The sequence below is a fragment of the Tachyglossus aculeatus genome, chromosome 2 (genome assembly GCF_015852505.1).
Source record: "Tachyglossus aculeatus isolate mTacAcu1 chromosome 2, mTacAcu1.pri, whole genome shotgun sequence".
Classification (NCBI taxonomy): Eukaryota; Metazoa; Chordata; class Mammalia; order Monotremata; family Tachyglossidae; genus Tachyglossus; species Tachyglossus aculeatus.
In genome coordinates this window covers 20,651,091-20,664,951 of record NC_052067.1, presented here as the reverse complement: position 1 = coordinate 20,664,951, position 13,861 = coordinate 20,651,091, and the positions used below count along the sequence as shown (strand labels likewise).

The window sequence follows — 13,861 nt, the reverse complement described above, 5'->3', positions numbered from 1 at the left end:
TGTGGTGTGAGAACTCAGTGCAGCATGAAGTTAGCCATTACTTGGTACAGTTAACTAACCCCGCCGTGGGGCCAGTCCATCAACTCGAATGGATTTCTGTGACTGAAAGGCTACTTCTCAAGGCTCACTCCAGAAGGGAAAGGGAGAAGAGAGGAGGGGAAGGGGGAAAAGGGAAAAGAGAGGAGGGGAAGGGGGAAAAGGGAAAAGAGAGGAGGGGAAGGGGGAAAAGGGAAAAGAGAGGAGGGGAAGGGGGAAAAGGGAAAAGAGAGGAGGGGAAGGGGGAAAAGGGAAAAGAGAGGAGGGGAAGGGGGAAAAGGGAAAAGAGAGGAGGGGAAGGGGGAAAAGGGAAAAGAGAGGAGGGGAAGGGGGAAAAGGGAAAAGAGAGGAGGGGAAGGGGGAAAAGGGAAAAGAGAGGAGGGGAAGGGGGAAAAGGGAAAAGAGAGGAGGGGAAGGGGGAAAAGGGAAAAGAGAGGAGGGGAAGGGGGAAAAGGGAAAAGAGAGGAGGGGAAGGGGGAAAGGGAAAAGAGAGGAGGGGAAGGGGGAAAGGGAAAAGAGAGGAGGGGAAGGGGGAAAGGGAAAAGAGAGGAGGGGAAGGGGGCAAAGGGAAAAGAGAGGAGGGGAAGGGGGCAAAGGGAAAAGAGAGGAGGGGAAGGGGGCAAAGGGAAAAGAGAGGAGGGGAAGGGGGCAAAGGGAAAAGAGAGGAGGGGAAGGGGGCAAAGGGAAAAGAGAGGAGGGGAAGGGGGCAAAGGGAAAAGAGAGGAGGGGAAGGGGGCAAAGGGAAAAGAGAGGAGGGGAAGGGGGCAAAGGGAAAAGAGAGGAGGGGAAGGGGGAAAGGGAAAAGAGAGGAGGGGAAGGGGGAAAGGGAAAAGAGAGGAGGGGAAGGGGGAAAGGGAAAAGAGAGGAGGGGAAGGGGGAAAGGGAAAAGAGAGGAGGGGAAGGGGGAAAGGGAAAAGAGAGGAGGGGAAGGGGGAAAGGGAAAAGAGAGGAGGGGAAGGGGGAAAGGGAAAAGAGAGGAGGGGAAGGGGGAAAGGGAAAAGAGAGGAGGGGAAGGGGGCAAAGGGAAAAGAGAGGAGGGAAAGGGGGCAAAGGGAAAAGAGAGGAGGAAAGGGGGCAAAGGGAAAAGAGAGGAGGAAAGGGGGCAAAGGGAAAAGAGAGGAGGAAAGGGGGCAAAGAGAAAAGAGAGGAGGAAAGGGGGCAAGGGAAAAGAGAGGAGGAGAGGGGGAAAGGGAAAAGAGAGGAGGAGAGGAGAAAAAGGAAAAAGGAGGGAAGGAGGAAAGGGGGAAAGGGGGGAAGGAAAACAGAGGAGGGAAGGGAAAAAGGGAGAAAAGGAAAAGAAAGGGAAGGGAAAAGAGAGAAGAGGAAAAAAGAGAAGGGAAGGGAAAAAGGGAGAGAAGGAAAAAAGAGAAGGGAAGGGTAAGGGAAAAAGGAAAAGAAAGGTAGGGAAAGGGAAAAGGAGGTCCGCGCCCAAAGGCAGCAGGAGGCCGGGCCAAGGGTGAGCGGAGTAGGGGTCGGCGTCCCGGACTCCTATACCGTACCTCCAAACATGTGCGGGGACAGGTGGGCGGGGAGAGAGCCGATCACCAGCCGGGGGCCGCCGCCGCCACCGCCGCCAGAACGGTCCCTGGCCCTGCCGCCGCTTCCGCCGTCCTCCGGGCTGCTGTTCACAGAGTCCTGCGAGCCGTACGGGCCCCCGACAACGCCCACGACGCCGCTCGGGATGGTCACGGAAGACTGGGCGGCTCGGCCTCCCGGCCCACCCAACGCCGCCGCCGCCGCCGCCGCCGCCGCCGCCATCGGGGTGGCGATGGGGCGGCTCCGGGGCGCCACCGGGACCGCAGCCCCCGCGCTCCCGGACGCAGCCGGGGCGGCGCCGGGGCCCGGGGCCGGGGGGCGCCCCGCCGCCGCTCCCGCCGCCCCCGCCGCCTCCGCCGGCCGGACCCCGACCCCGTTAGCGCCCGCGCCGCTCGAAGGCAGGTCCGAGCCCGAGTAAGCCCGCGGGCGCCCGTTGGCGGCGGAGGCGGCGGCGGCCGGGCCGCTCTGCCTGGCGCCCATGGCCGCCCTCCTTCCGGCCGCGGGGCGCGCTCCGCCCGGCTCCGGCTCCCGCTCCCGCTCCCGGCCGGGGGATGAAAGCAGACGCTCCTCAGGTGGCGGCGCGGCGGCCGCTGCTGCTGTTGCTGCTTTCGATTCCGGTGCGGCACGACGAACCGCCGCTGACAACGACGTCTGGTGCCACCCCGGGCCTCGGCGCCGCCTCCTCCTCGACTACCGCTGCCATCCTCCTCCTCCTCCTCCTCCTCCTCCCCCTCTTCCTCCTTCGGCCGCTGCTACTGGGCTAATGGGGCGCCACCGCCTCCCGCCGCCGGGCAGCTTAACGGAGAAGGCCCAGACCGGGAGGGGGGGGGCGGGGGGTATGGCGCGCCTCCGCCGCCGTCCACCGGCGGCGGAAGGACAAAACGACCACCCCACAACCGTTCCAGCCGCTTCACTAACTAAGAGCGGAGGAGATGACTGTGACCACCACGGCACCGTCGCCCCCCGCCTGCGGACTGACTTTTAAAGCCGCGGCTCGCCCAGGTACCCTCCGCTGGGGGCGTGGCCCCGGACGAGGTGATTGACAGGCCCTAGGGCCCCGCCCCTCGGCTCTCTGGTGCCCCGGCCGGCCGACGCTGATTGGCGGGCGCGGCGCCGTCCGCCGCCAATCAGGCGGCAGCCCCACCTCCTGCACGTGGCCTCGCAGGTCAACAGTGTCGCCCTGGCCCTTGTCCGGAAGGGGGCGTGTCGAGCGCGCGAGAGGGGGCGTGTCCTGCGCGCTGCAGGTGCTGCAAAGGCCTGAAGGGGGCGGAGCATCGCTGACTCTAATCCCGTAGTCGCCCTAACCCCCTCCAAGATCAATCAATCAATCAATCAATCATATTTATTGAGCGTTTACTATGTGCAGAGCACTGTACTAAGCGCTTGGGAAGTACAAATTGGCAACATATGGAGACAGTCCCTACCCAACAGTGGGCTCACAGTCTAAAAGGAGGAGACAGAGAACAAAACCAAACATACTAACAAAATAAAATAAAAAGAATAGATATGTACAAGTAAAATAAATAAATAAATAAATAGAGTAATAAATATGTACAAACATATGTTGTACAAACATTCCAAGATCCTTAGGTTCATTTATTCATTCATTCGATGTGTGGTCTTGTGGAAAGATCTCAGGCCAGAAAGTCAGATGACCTGAGTTCTAATCTCAGGGCTGCCATGTGCCTGCCGTGTGACCTTGGTCAAGTCACTCCATTCACTGTTCAATTACTGAGAAGTGGATACAGATAAATTCTATCTGTGATTCATAGATCTAATTTATTTACAAATGTCTGTAAATGTAAATTAATGTTTGTCCTTCATTCATTCAATCTTATTTATTGAGCGCCTGCTGTGTGTAGAGCACTGGACTAAGCGCTTGGGAAGTACAAGTTGGCAACACATAGAGACGGTCCCTACCCAACAGCAGGCTCGTAGTCTAGAAAGGGGAGACAGACAACACAACAAAACATACAAACCAAATAAAATAAATAGAATAAATATGTACAAGTAAAATCCATCAATCAATCAATCGTATTTATTGAGCGCTTACTGTGTGCAGAGCACTGTACTAAGCGCTTGGGAAACACAAGTTGGCAACATATAGAGACAGTCCCTATCCAGCAGTGGGCTCACAGTCTAAAAGGGGGAGACAGAGAACAAAACCAAACGTACTAACAAAATAAAATAAATAGAATAGATATGTACAAGTAAAATAAATAAATAGAGTAATCATCATCATCATCAATCATATTTATTGAGCGCTTACTATGTGCAGAACACTGTACTAAGTGCTTGGGAAGTACAAATTGGCAACATATAGAGATAGTCCCTACCCTGAAAGGGGGAGACAGAGAACAAAACCAAACATACTAACAAAATAAAATAAATATGTACAAACATATATACATATATACAGGTGCTGTGGGGAGGGGAAGGAGGTAAGGCAGGGGGGATGGGGAGGGGGAGTAGGGGGAGAGGAATAATAATAATAATAATGATTCATTCATTCAATCGTATTTATTGAGCGCTTACTGTGTGCAGAGCACTGTACTAAGCGCTTGATGTCATTTGTTAAGCGCTTACTATGTCCAAAGCACTGTTCTAAGTGCTGGGGAGGATACAAAATGATCAGGTTGTCCCATGTGGGGCTCACAGTCTTAATCCCCATTTTACAGATGATGTAACTGAGGCACAGAGAAGTTAAGTGACTTGCCCAAAGTCACACAGCTATAATAATGGCATTTGTTCATTCATTCATTCATTCAATCGTATTTATTGAGTGCTTACTCTGTGCAGAGCACTGTACTTCTTTTCCCATGGAGAGCAGTAATAATAATAATGTTGGTATTTGTTAACTGCTTACTATGTGCCAAGCACAGTCTAAGCACTGAGGGAGATAGCTCCCCATCCCCCCCGCCCTACCTCCTTCCCCTCCCCACAGCTCTTGCATATATATTTGTACAGATTTATTACTCTATTTTACTTGTGCATATTTACTCTTCTATTTATTTTAATGATGTGCATGTAGCGTTAATTCTATTTGTTCTGACGATTTTGACACCTGGTTCCATGTTTTGTTTTGTTGTCTGTCTCCCCCTTCTAGACTGTGAGCCCGTTGTTGGGTAGGGACCGTTTCTATCTGTTGCCGACTTGTACTTCTCAAGTGTTTAGTACAGTGCTGTAAACACAGTAAGCGCTCAATAAATATGATTGAATGAATGTATTAAACGCTTGGGAAGTACAAGTCGGCAATAGATAGAGACGGTCCCTACCTAACAACGGGCTCACAGTCTAGAAGGGGGAGACAGACAACAAAACAAAACATGGAGACAGGTGTCAAAAGCGTCAGAACAAATAGAATTAAAGCTATATGCACATCATTAACAAAATAAATAGAATAGTAAATATGTACAAGTAAAATAGAGTAATAAATCTGTACAAATATATATACAAGTGCTGTGGGGAGGGGAAAGAGGAAGGGCAGGGGGGATGGGGAGGAGGAGAGGAAAAAGGGGGCTCAGTCTGGGAAGGCCTCCTGGAGGAGGTGAGCTCTCAGAAGGGCTTTGAAGGGAGGAAGAGAGCTAGTTTGGCAGATGTGTGGAAGGAGGGCATTCCAGGCCAGGGGAAGGAATCCCACGTGGGGCTCACAGTCTTCATCCCCATTTTACAGATGAGGTCACTGAGTCCCAGAGAAGTCAAGTGGTTTGCCCAAGGTCACACAGCAAACAAGTGGTGGAGGTGGGATTAGAACCTATGTCCTCTAACTCCCAAGCCCAGGCTCTTTCCATTAAGCCACGTTGCTTCTCGTAGCAGGGGCTGGTGGTGGTGGTGGTTGGTGGTATTATATTCCAGGAGTTCCCTCCAGATGCTGGATGGACACCGTAAGTGCTTTTGCAAATAGCGCTTAATAAATGCCATTAGTAGTAGTAGTATGTACTAAATGAACACTCTTCGCATCTCTAGACGCAGAGGTAAACTGGCGAACTGGAGAACCCAGGAGCTAATTTGCTCACCCCAAGAGAGACCATCAACAGATTGAGGGGGAAGAATCAAAGATGGAAATTCACCTTCTCTTGCAGCGGAGAGTAAAAACATAAGCATGCAGTATTTGAGTAGAGATTATGTGTGTGTGTGTATATTAAATGTATATATATATGTATGTATATGTATGTGTGTGTGTATATATATATATATAGGTGTGCGTGACTATATAGTCATGCTTAGTACAACCCTAAGGGATTATTTCCCATAATAGTCTAGCTATGTATGTGTACCTTGGCAGTCATACTCTGAATTATACGTGCATAAATCTGACCGTGTGCTGTGCAAACAAAGGCTACTGTGCCCTAACCACTGGAAACCCTCTTTAAAAATAGCTGAAAATACCTCAGAGAAGAATCTGAATGATAATGCTAGTCAAGTAATGGTGAGTGCGCTTAAAAAAATCCAAGCTATACAAATGCATGAAGTTCACCTGTTTAGTTAACAAACAACAATTTAGGAATGGTTGTCAGAAAGCCCAAGTTCTTTAAATCAAAATCTACTGTGAGCGTGATGTATATGAGCCTTAGCTGTGCACCAGTTGTTAAACAACCAGTTTCAAAACCGGTTGTCATGGTCATGTTAGAACCTTGTTCCAAAAGTAAGTACTGTAGACTTCAAAGCAAGATAAGGCAGACATTATATAGTAAAGAATACTTACTCACTTAAAAATAGTTTTCAGAGATTCAGTTTGACCTGGTTTACAGTAGCTTTAGAAAAGTAGGTGCTAGGATCTGTTTAAAAATGGTATTTCAAAACCTGGGTATGAAAGGGCAGCCCTTGTCTCCACCAAACCAAAGTGAGGAGAGTTGGTGTTCATTTAAAAAAAATTCCAACGATGGAGTTCAGAGTTTCATTTCTTCATAAAGTTTGAGCAAAAATACAGTGGCACCTAAATCACAGTGGGAAGACCTCTTTCAGACTATGTTCAATGACTTTGATATTGTTTATTTGGAACATCTGTGGTAAATCTTAATATAATCTAACCAAAATCTTTATTCATTCGTTCATTCATTCAATCATTTATTAGGCACTTACTCTGTGCACAGCATAGTACAGAGTGCTTGGGAAAGTACAGTACAACAATGAAGAGTGACAGTTCTGCCCTAAACGAGTTCACAGAGTTCTTGTGACTAAATCATCACGGAGAGGCAAATTAGGTTTGCCTGTTCTTTTTGAAAATCACTGTATTGGTAAAAAAAAGATTCAGCCACTTTGTACAGCACTTTCATGTAGTACTTTAATAATATGATATTCACAATTGTAAATATGCATTCCCACACATAGACAACTGGGCCAGTTTCAAAATGCAAAAAAAATTTCAAGATATGATTTTTTCATATCTTAAGACAAAATGAAATGATTTAAGAGGTGTGCATAGAGTATTTTGGTAGAATCAATCAATCCTTCAATCAACTGAATTTGTTTATGTATGTTATTGGCTGGCATATAATTCTGACAAATAAATAAATGTTTTCTCAGACATCATTCCAAAGCTTTTTTTATCACTTCAGTGACCCTTCTGAACTCGTATGTTTTGAATAAGCATCAAACAGGCTGTGTCCTTACTAAGTCATCAGTTGTATCATTTGCAACTGAATTTACACAGTGCCAATTGAATTTACGATTGCTCCCTCTCTTTTACTCTTCCTCTCTCCCCCTCCTTCTGCTGCCCTGTTCACACAACTTCCCATTTTGCACTCTTCTCTCTCTCCTCTTTTCTTCTTCTCTTTCCCAGCCTGGCCTTTGGAAGTGACAGAGGGGAAAAAAAAAAAGAATGGTACTCGGTAAGCGCTTACTATGTGCCAGGCACTCTACTAAGCGCTGGGGTCGAAACAAGCAAATCAAGAGGGACACAGTCCCTGCCACATGTGGGGCTCACAGTCTCATTCCCCATTTTACAGATGAGGTAACTGAGGCACAGAGAAGTGAAGTGACTTGCCTAAGGTCACATAGCAGGCAGTGGTGGAGCTGGAATTAGTAATGATAATAATAATTCTAGTGTTTGTTAAGTGCTTACTATGTGTCAGGCACTGTTCTAAGCGCTAGAGTGGATACAAGGTACTCAGGCTGTCTCACGTGGGACTCATAGTCTCAATCCCCATTTTACAGATGAGGCAACTGAGGCACAGAGAAGTGAAGTGACTTGCCCAAAGTCACACAGCTGACAAGTGGCAGAGGCGGGATTAGAAGCCATGACCTCCTGACTCCCGGACCCATGCTCTATCCATTATGCAGCATATGTGTGCTCTTAGAAACCCAGATTCCTGTACTCTAGGGCCAGTAGTGGCTGCTGCCACTCTTTACTTTCAATCCATCGGTCAATCAATCAATGGTATTTATTGAGTGTTTATTGAGTATCGAGTTTTGCAGCTCCTCATTACAGTATTTGTTAAGTGCATACTATGTTCCAAGCACTGTTCTATGTACTGGGGTAGATACAAGCAAATCTGGTTGAACACAGTCCCTGTCCCACAATAGGGCTCACAGTCTTAATCCCCATTTTACAAATGTGGGAGCCAAGGCACAGAGAAGTTAAGTGATTTACCCATGGTCACACAGCAGACAAGTGGCAGAGCCAGAGTTAGAACCCAGGTCCTTCTGACTCCCAAGCCCGTGCTCTATCCACTGAGCCTTGCTGCTACTCCACAATTATGATTACCACAAGGCATTGCCCCTGAGGAAGAGCAGAATCTGGCCCCTGTGTCTCAAAATATCCCTGTTTTTTTTTATTACTATCATTTTTGGATGACATTCATTATTTAAAAAAATTAAAAGCTTTCTGACATTGCCTTGAGAATTTTGAGAAAATGCATTACAGAACTCTAACAAATCAATACATACAATATATTAGTATAAGTAATGATATACCATACATTTTATGTAGTATATATATAATGGTTATTACGGTAACTATTAAGTACTTATTCTTTGTCAAGCACTATTCTAAATTCTGGGGTAGATACAAGTTAATCAGGTTGAACACAGTGACTCACAGTCTAAGTAGGAGAGAGAGCAGGCATTGAATCCCTATTTAACCAGATGAGCCCAATGCAACTGGCAGAACAAGGACTTTTTTTTAATGTATTTGTTAAGCACTTACTGTGTACCAGGCAGTGTCCTAAGTGCTGGGGTAGATATGAGGTTGTCAGGTTGGACACTGTCTTGAACCCAGGTCCTCTGACTCCCAAGCCTATGTTCTTTCCACTAGGCTATCCTGCTTCTCTGAATATTAGTCTGGGTGCTCCAGAGGAAAACAGGTTTCAACTTTATTTTTGATCTGGAGAAACAGCAAAAAACTGCAGCAATATTTTGGGGCAAGTTGAGAGCTGATTTTTGATGTGATCATTCATGAATTTTTGTCTTTTCATAAATACAGAATATACATATTTGGCTTTTTCAGATGACACTATTAATGGTGAAATCCCATCCATCTAATACGAGTATGGCTGAAAGACCAGTGCATGACCGAAACTTTCTTCCACATGGTTGTCACATAAAGAAGTTTCTTGTTCACTCCCATGGCTTCAACTACCTTTCTACACAGATGATTCCCATATCTGGGGGAAGCAGTATGGCATAATGGATAGAGCATGGGTCTAGGAGTCAGAAGGTCATGGGTTCTGCTGCCTGCTCCACCCCTTGTCTGCTGTATGACCTTAGGTAAGTCACTTCACTTCTCTGTGCCTCAGTTACCTCATCTGTAAAATGGGGATTGAGACTGTGAGCCCCACATGGGACATGTCCAACCCGATTTACTTGTACCCACCCCAGCACTTAATAGAATGTCTGGCACATAGTAAGTGCTTAAAAAATACCGCAATTATATCTACCTTTCCAGTCCTGACCCCTCTCATTTTCTGCAGTCTCGCACTTCCTCCTGCCTGCAGGACATCTATATCTGGATATCCCACCAACACCTCAAACTAAACATATCCGAAACAGAACTCCTCATCTTTCCACCCAAACCTTTTCTTACCACCTATAACCTGGTCATTAACCTCGACTCATCTCTCTCATTCAATCCACATATTCAATCTGTCATGAAATACTATTGTTTCTACCTTCACAGCACCGCTAAAATCCACTCTCCTCTTCATCCAAACTTATACTACACAGATCCAAGCACGTATTATATTCCACCCTGATTACATTAGGGATTAGCATTAGCCTTCTCGTTGACATCCCTGCCACCTGTCGCTCCCTACTCCAGTCCATACTTCACTCTGCTGCCCAGGTCGTTTTTCCAAACAACAGTTTAGTCACCTCCCAGTGGTTATCCATACTCCTTTGCATCAAACCGAAACTTCTTGCCATTGGCTTTAAAGAGCTCAATCAGCTCGTCCCCTCCTACCTTACCTCACTGATTCTATACTACAACCCAATCTGCGTATTTCACTCGTCAAATGCCAAATTATTCACTGTACTTCAATCTTTCTATCTCACTGCTGACCCCTTCCCCACATGTTCCCTCTAGCGTGGAACTCCTTCCCCCTCCATATACAGCAGACCACCACTCTCCCTACCTTCAAAGCCTTATTAAAACCCCATCCCTTCTAGACTGTAAGATCATTAGGGGTAGGGAACATGTCTACCAACTCTGTTATAGTGTATCTCCCAAGCATGTAGTGCAATGTTCCGCACACAGTAAGAGCCCAATAAATATTACTGATTGATTGATATCCAAGAGGGCTTACCTGAGTAAGCCATCTTTTCCCCTACTCCCTTTCCCTTCTGTGTCGCCTATGCACTTGGATTTGTACGCTTTAGGCGCTTGATAGTCTCCCCACCCTCAGCCCCACAGCACAGGAGCAGCACTGGAGTGGATAGAACACTGGCCCAGGGGTCAGAAGGCCATGGGTTCTAATCCCAGCTCTGCCACTTCTCTTCTGTGTGGCCTTGGGCAAGTTACTTCGCTTCTCTGTGCCTCAGTTCCCTCATCTGTAAAATGGGGATTGAGACTGTGAGTCCCATGTGGGACAGAGACTGTGTCCAACCCAATTTGCTTGTATCCATCCCAGTGCTTAATGCAGCACATGGCATATAGTAAGCACTTAATACCATAATTATTATCATCATTATTATTATGGACAATATCCCTAATTTATTCATTTATATTTGTGTCGGTCTCTCCCTGTAGATTGCAAGCTCCATGTGGGAAGGGAATTTGCCTACCAATTCTCTTGTACTGTACTCTCCCAAGAGGTTAGTCCAGTGCTCTGCACACAGTAAAACGCTCAGTAAATACCACTGATTGATTCCTTATTGTGCTAAAGCATTGGTTCCACATAGGGCCTGCCTCTGTTTTTGAGCCAACTCTTTCATATCCCAGTCTTAGCAAATACTTTTCTGAGAGAGAGTCACCCCTCACTGCTACACACAAGACCTGTCTGTCTGTTGCCGTGGCCTCCCACCAGAGTCCACTGCTAATTCACAGAGTTTGAGACGGTGCTTTACTGTGTTTTAATCTGTTTATTCTGCCTTGCTGTTTGCAGGTGCCTCCTTTCAGTTGGCAGTTGCTGCCCTGGTGACCTGGAATTCTCAGGGCTATTTCTCTTGTGTTCTTGCCAGCCTGCGTGCTGCATCCATTCTAGACTGTGAGCCCGTTGTTGGGTAGGGACCGTCTCTATATGTTACCAACTTGTACTTCCCAAGAGCTTAGTACAGTGCTCTGCACACAGTAAGCGCTCAATAAATACAATTGAATGAATGAATGAATGAATCTGGAGACTGCTATAAGGTTTTCACTGAAAAAGTCACAAATGCTCTCTGTCAGTCAAGTAGTCATTGTAACCATTGTAATCCGTGCTTAGTACAGTGCCTGACACATAGTAAGTGCTTAACAAAAAGCATATAAAGAAAAAAATACCCCAGAGTTCTTAGGATGGATTCTGAGGTCCTACCTGGGAACTCTGGGATATTTTTATTTTTTCTGACTAATAACGTATGGTCCAGAGGCATTAGTCTTGTCAGACAATAAGAAATAAATCCTTCATAGTGTTCACTTAAACAGTCTTAATTCAGGTCATGTCTGAGAAACTTTAAAAATAAGATTCTTACTTATCACGCTATATTTTCTCCCCTTTCTTGGTATATATTCAGTGAGGACAATATTCAATTTTCAACAAAAAAAATCAAAATCATTTTATTGAAAGAGGATGAAACATTTTATCCCAAATTTCAGTGATGTTTTAAAAAAAGACTGGTTCTTAAATCCCAAAAAATCAGATTTGGCCAGTATGCAAAGAAAAATCAGGTTATTTTAGCTTCACTGTTATATTGTATTCCTTTAAGCTCTTAGTATAGTGCTTTGCACACAGTAAGCACTCAATAAATATGATTGACTGACTGTTGTTTATTCCATCTTTACTCCATCCAGCTTTGTTTAGTAGCCAGTGGTCAAATTCTGTCTTCACTCATTCACATTTCACTTCCATCAATTCCATTAGCAATTATGCCTGTTCACCCAAAGGCTAAATTTGACTAATGTGTTTTGGTGTAATTGTACTTGCTAAAATCAAAAGAACTTATTTACAGTGAGTAATAATATATTGTTAATATGTACTTTTAAAAACTTGAATATTTAAAGACTGAAATCTTTGAGACTTCTTAACTCATGTAATTATTTTTACTATTTCTGCAGTGTCCAGGACATTACTAGCCCTTACAATGACTTCAATCAAAAGATCAATGATATTTGATTTCTACATTTTAGTGTAGAGGAGGAGAGCGTTTTCTCCAGCTGGCATCCTGGAAGACTAGCAATAACCAATATTCTCATCTACTACCTACACAACTGGAGAATTACCAAATATTGTTCCTGGGTGTGGCAAAATTAAATTTTTCCTTCACTGTTAAAATTCCTTGAATTAACCCCGTTTGGGCCATAACCAAAATGGCAACCCTGATATTTTTTCCAAGTCTACCCCACACAAATAGCAATTTGGATCAGAGTATACTTCCCACTCAGGTGAATTTATCCTTTTAAAAAATGTTTTCTCCCTAAATATTTGGACCAAATATTATTTTTTAAAAATGACTACTCTTTAATATTTTAAGGGCCTCCTGCTTGCAAGCTGCCACTGACAAACTTCGTAACCCTAGCCACTAAATTCCTGTGTTACACCAAGATTTTCATCAAGCAATCACATTTACTGAGCACTTACTGTGTACAGAGCACTGCACTAAGCGCTTGGGAGAGTACACTATAACAGAGTTGGTAGACATGTTCCTTGCCTGCAACAAGCTTTAAGTCTAGAGGCTTAACGTTTTGGCCTGCACAGTCATTTATGTGCTATCATAGTTTCCTAAAGCCGGAGTCTGTAAATTTCTGAGTTGACATGCAGCTTTATAACGTGCACTTAATAATTAAAACTGAATTATGGATGATTAGGCACTTAGTACAGTGCTTTGCACACAGTAAGCGCTCAATAAATTTGATTGAATGAATGAATAAATCTATGTCATTTTCAGTACATAAATGTTACTTGAAAGACCCTTGGGGATACGGGCTTCAGTGCAGAGTTTGCAACAAACTACAGTTTATAGTTTCTCTACTTTATTATTAGTAGTAATAACAATAATAGTAATAATAATAATAGTATTTGTTAAGCATTTATTATGTTTCAAGCGCTGGGTAGATAGAAAATAATCAGGTCCCACGTGGGGCTCACAGTCTAAGAAAAGGGAGAACAGGTATTGAATCCCCATTTTGCAGATGAGGGAACTGAGGCCCAGTGAAGTTAAGTGACTCACCCAAGGTCACCTAGGAGGTGTGTGGTCAAGGGGGAATTACAACCCAGGTTTTCAGACTCCCAGGCCCATGGTCTTTCCATTAGTCCACGCTGCTTTCATTAACAACCATTAAACTATACTATGAAAATACACAGAATATATGCTGAAAGAATGTGCTCCTGAATTAGCCAGGGTTAGGAAACAGGGTTCTAGATTAGTCTTCTGTCTAGATTAGTCTTCTGTCTGATCCACAATTTCAAATCTTCTCTTCATGAAGCGTTCACAGTTGAGAAAGTCCACACTGACATCTAGTGATAATAACTTGCACTGCTTAAACTTAAAAATCTAAGATGAATCACCATCTTCTGCACTGATTTTTAAAACCCAAAAATATTCACATTCTGTGCCAGGCATATTCTGATAGAACGCAGGAAGGAAAACAAGCTTCCTTGTTAGGTGAGTGGGGATATACTGGAAATTTATGTTGCGTTACCTTGCGTTGAGGTCAAGC

General features: G+C 45.2%; 1 protein-coding gene across 2 annotated transcripts in view; it reads right to left on the bottom strand.

Annotated features, from left to right (window-relative positions):
* The window catches only part of ZNRF2 (zinc and ring finger 2), a 75,283-nt gene extending 73,158 nt beyond the window's left edge, over positions 1 to 2,125 (bottom strand). For both annotated transcript variants that reach the window (XM_038740307.1, XM_038740300.1), the window contains exon 1: positions 1,536 to 2,125. In XM_038740307.1, coding sequence (XP_038596235.1) covers positions 1,536 to 2,052 — 517 coding nt within the window. In that variant the 5' untranslated portion in view covers positions 2,053 to 2,125. The remainder of the gene's footprint in view (positions 1 to 1,535) is intronic.
* Positions 2,126 to 13,861: the final 11,736 nt, after the last annotated feature.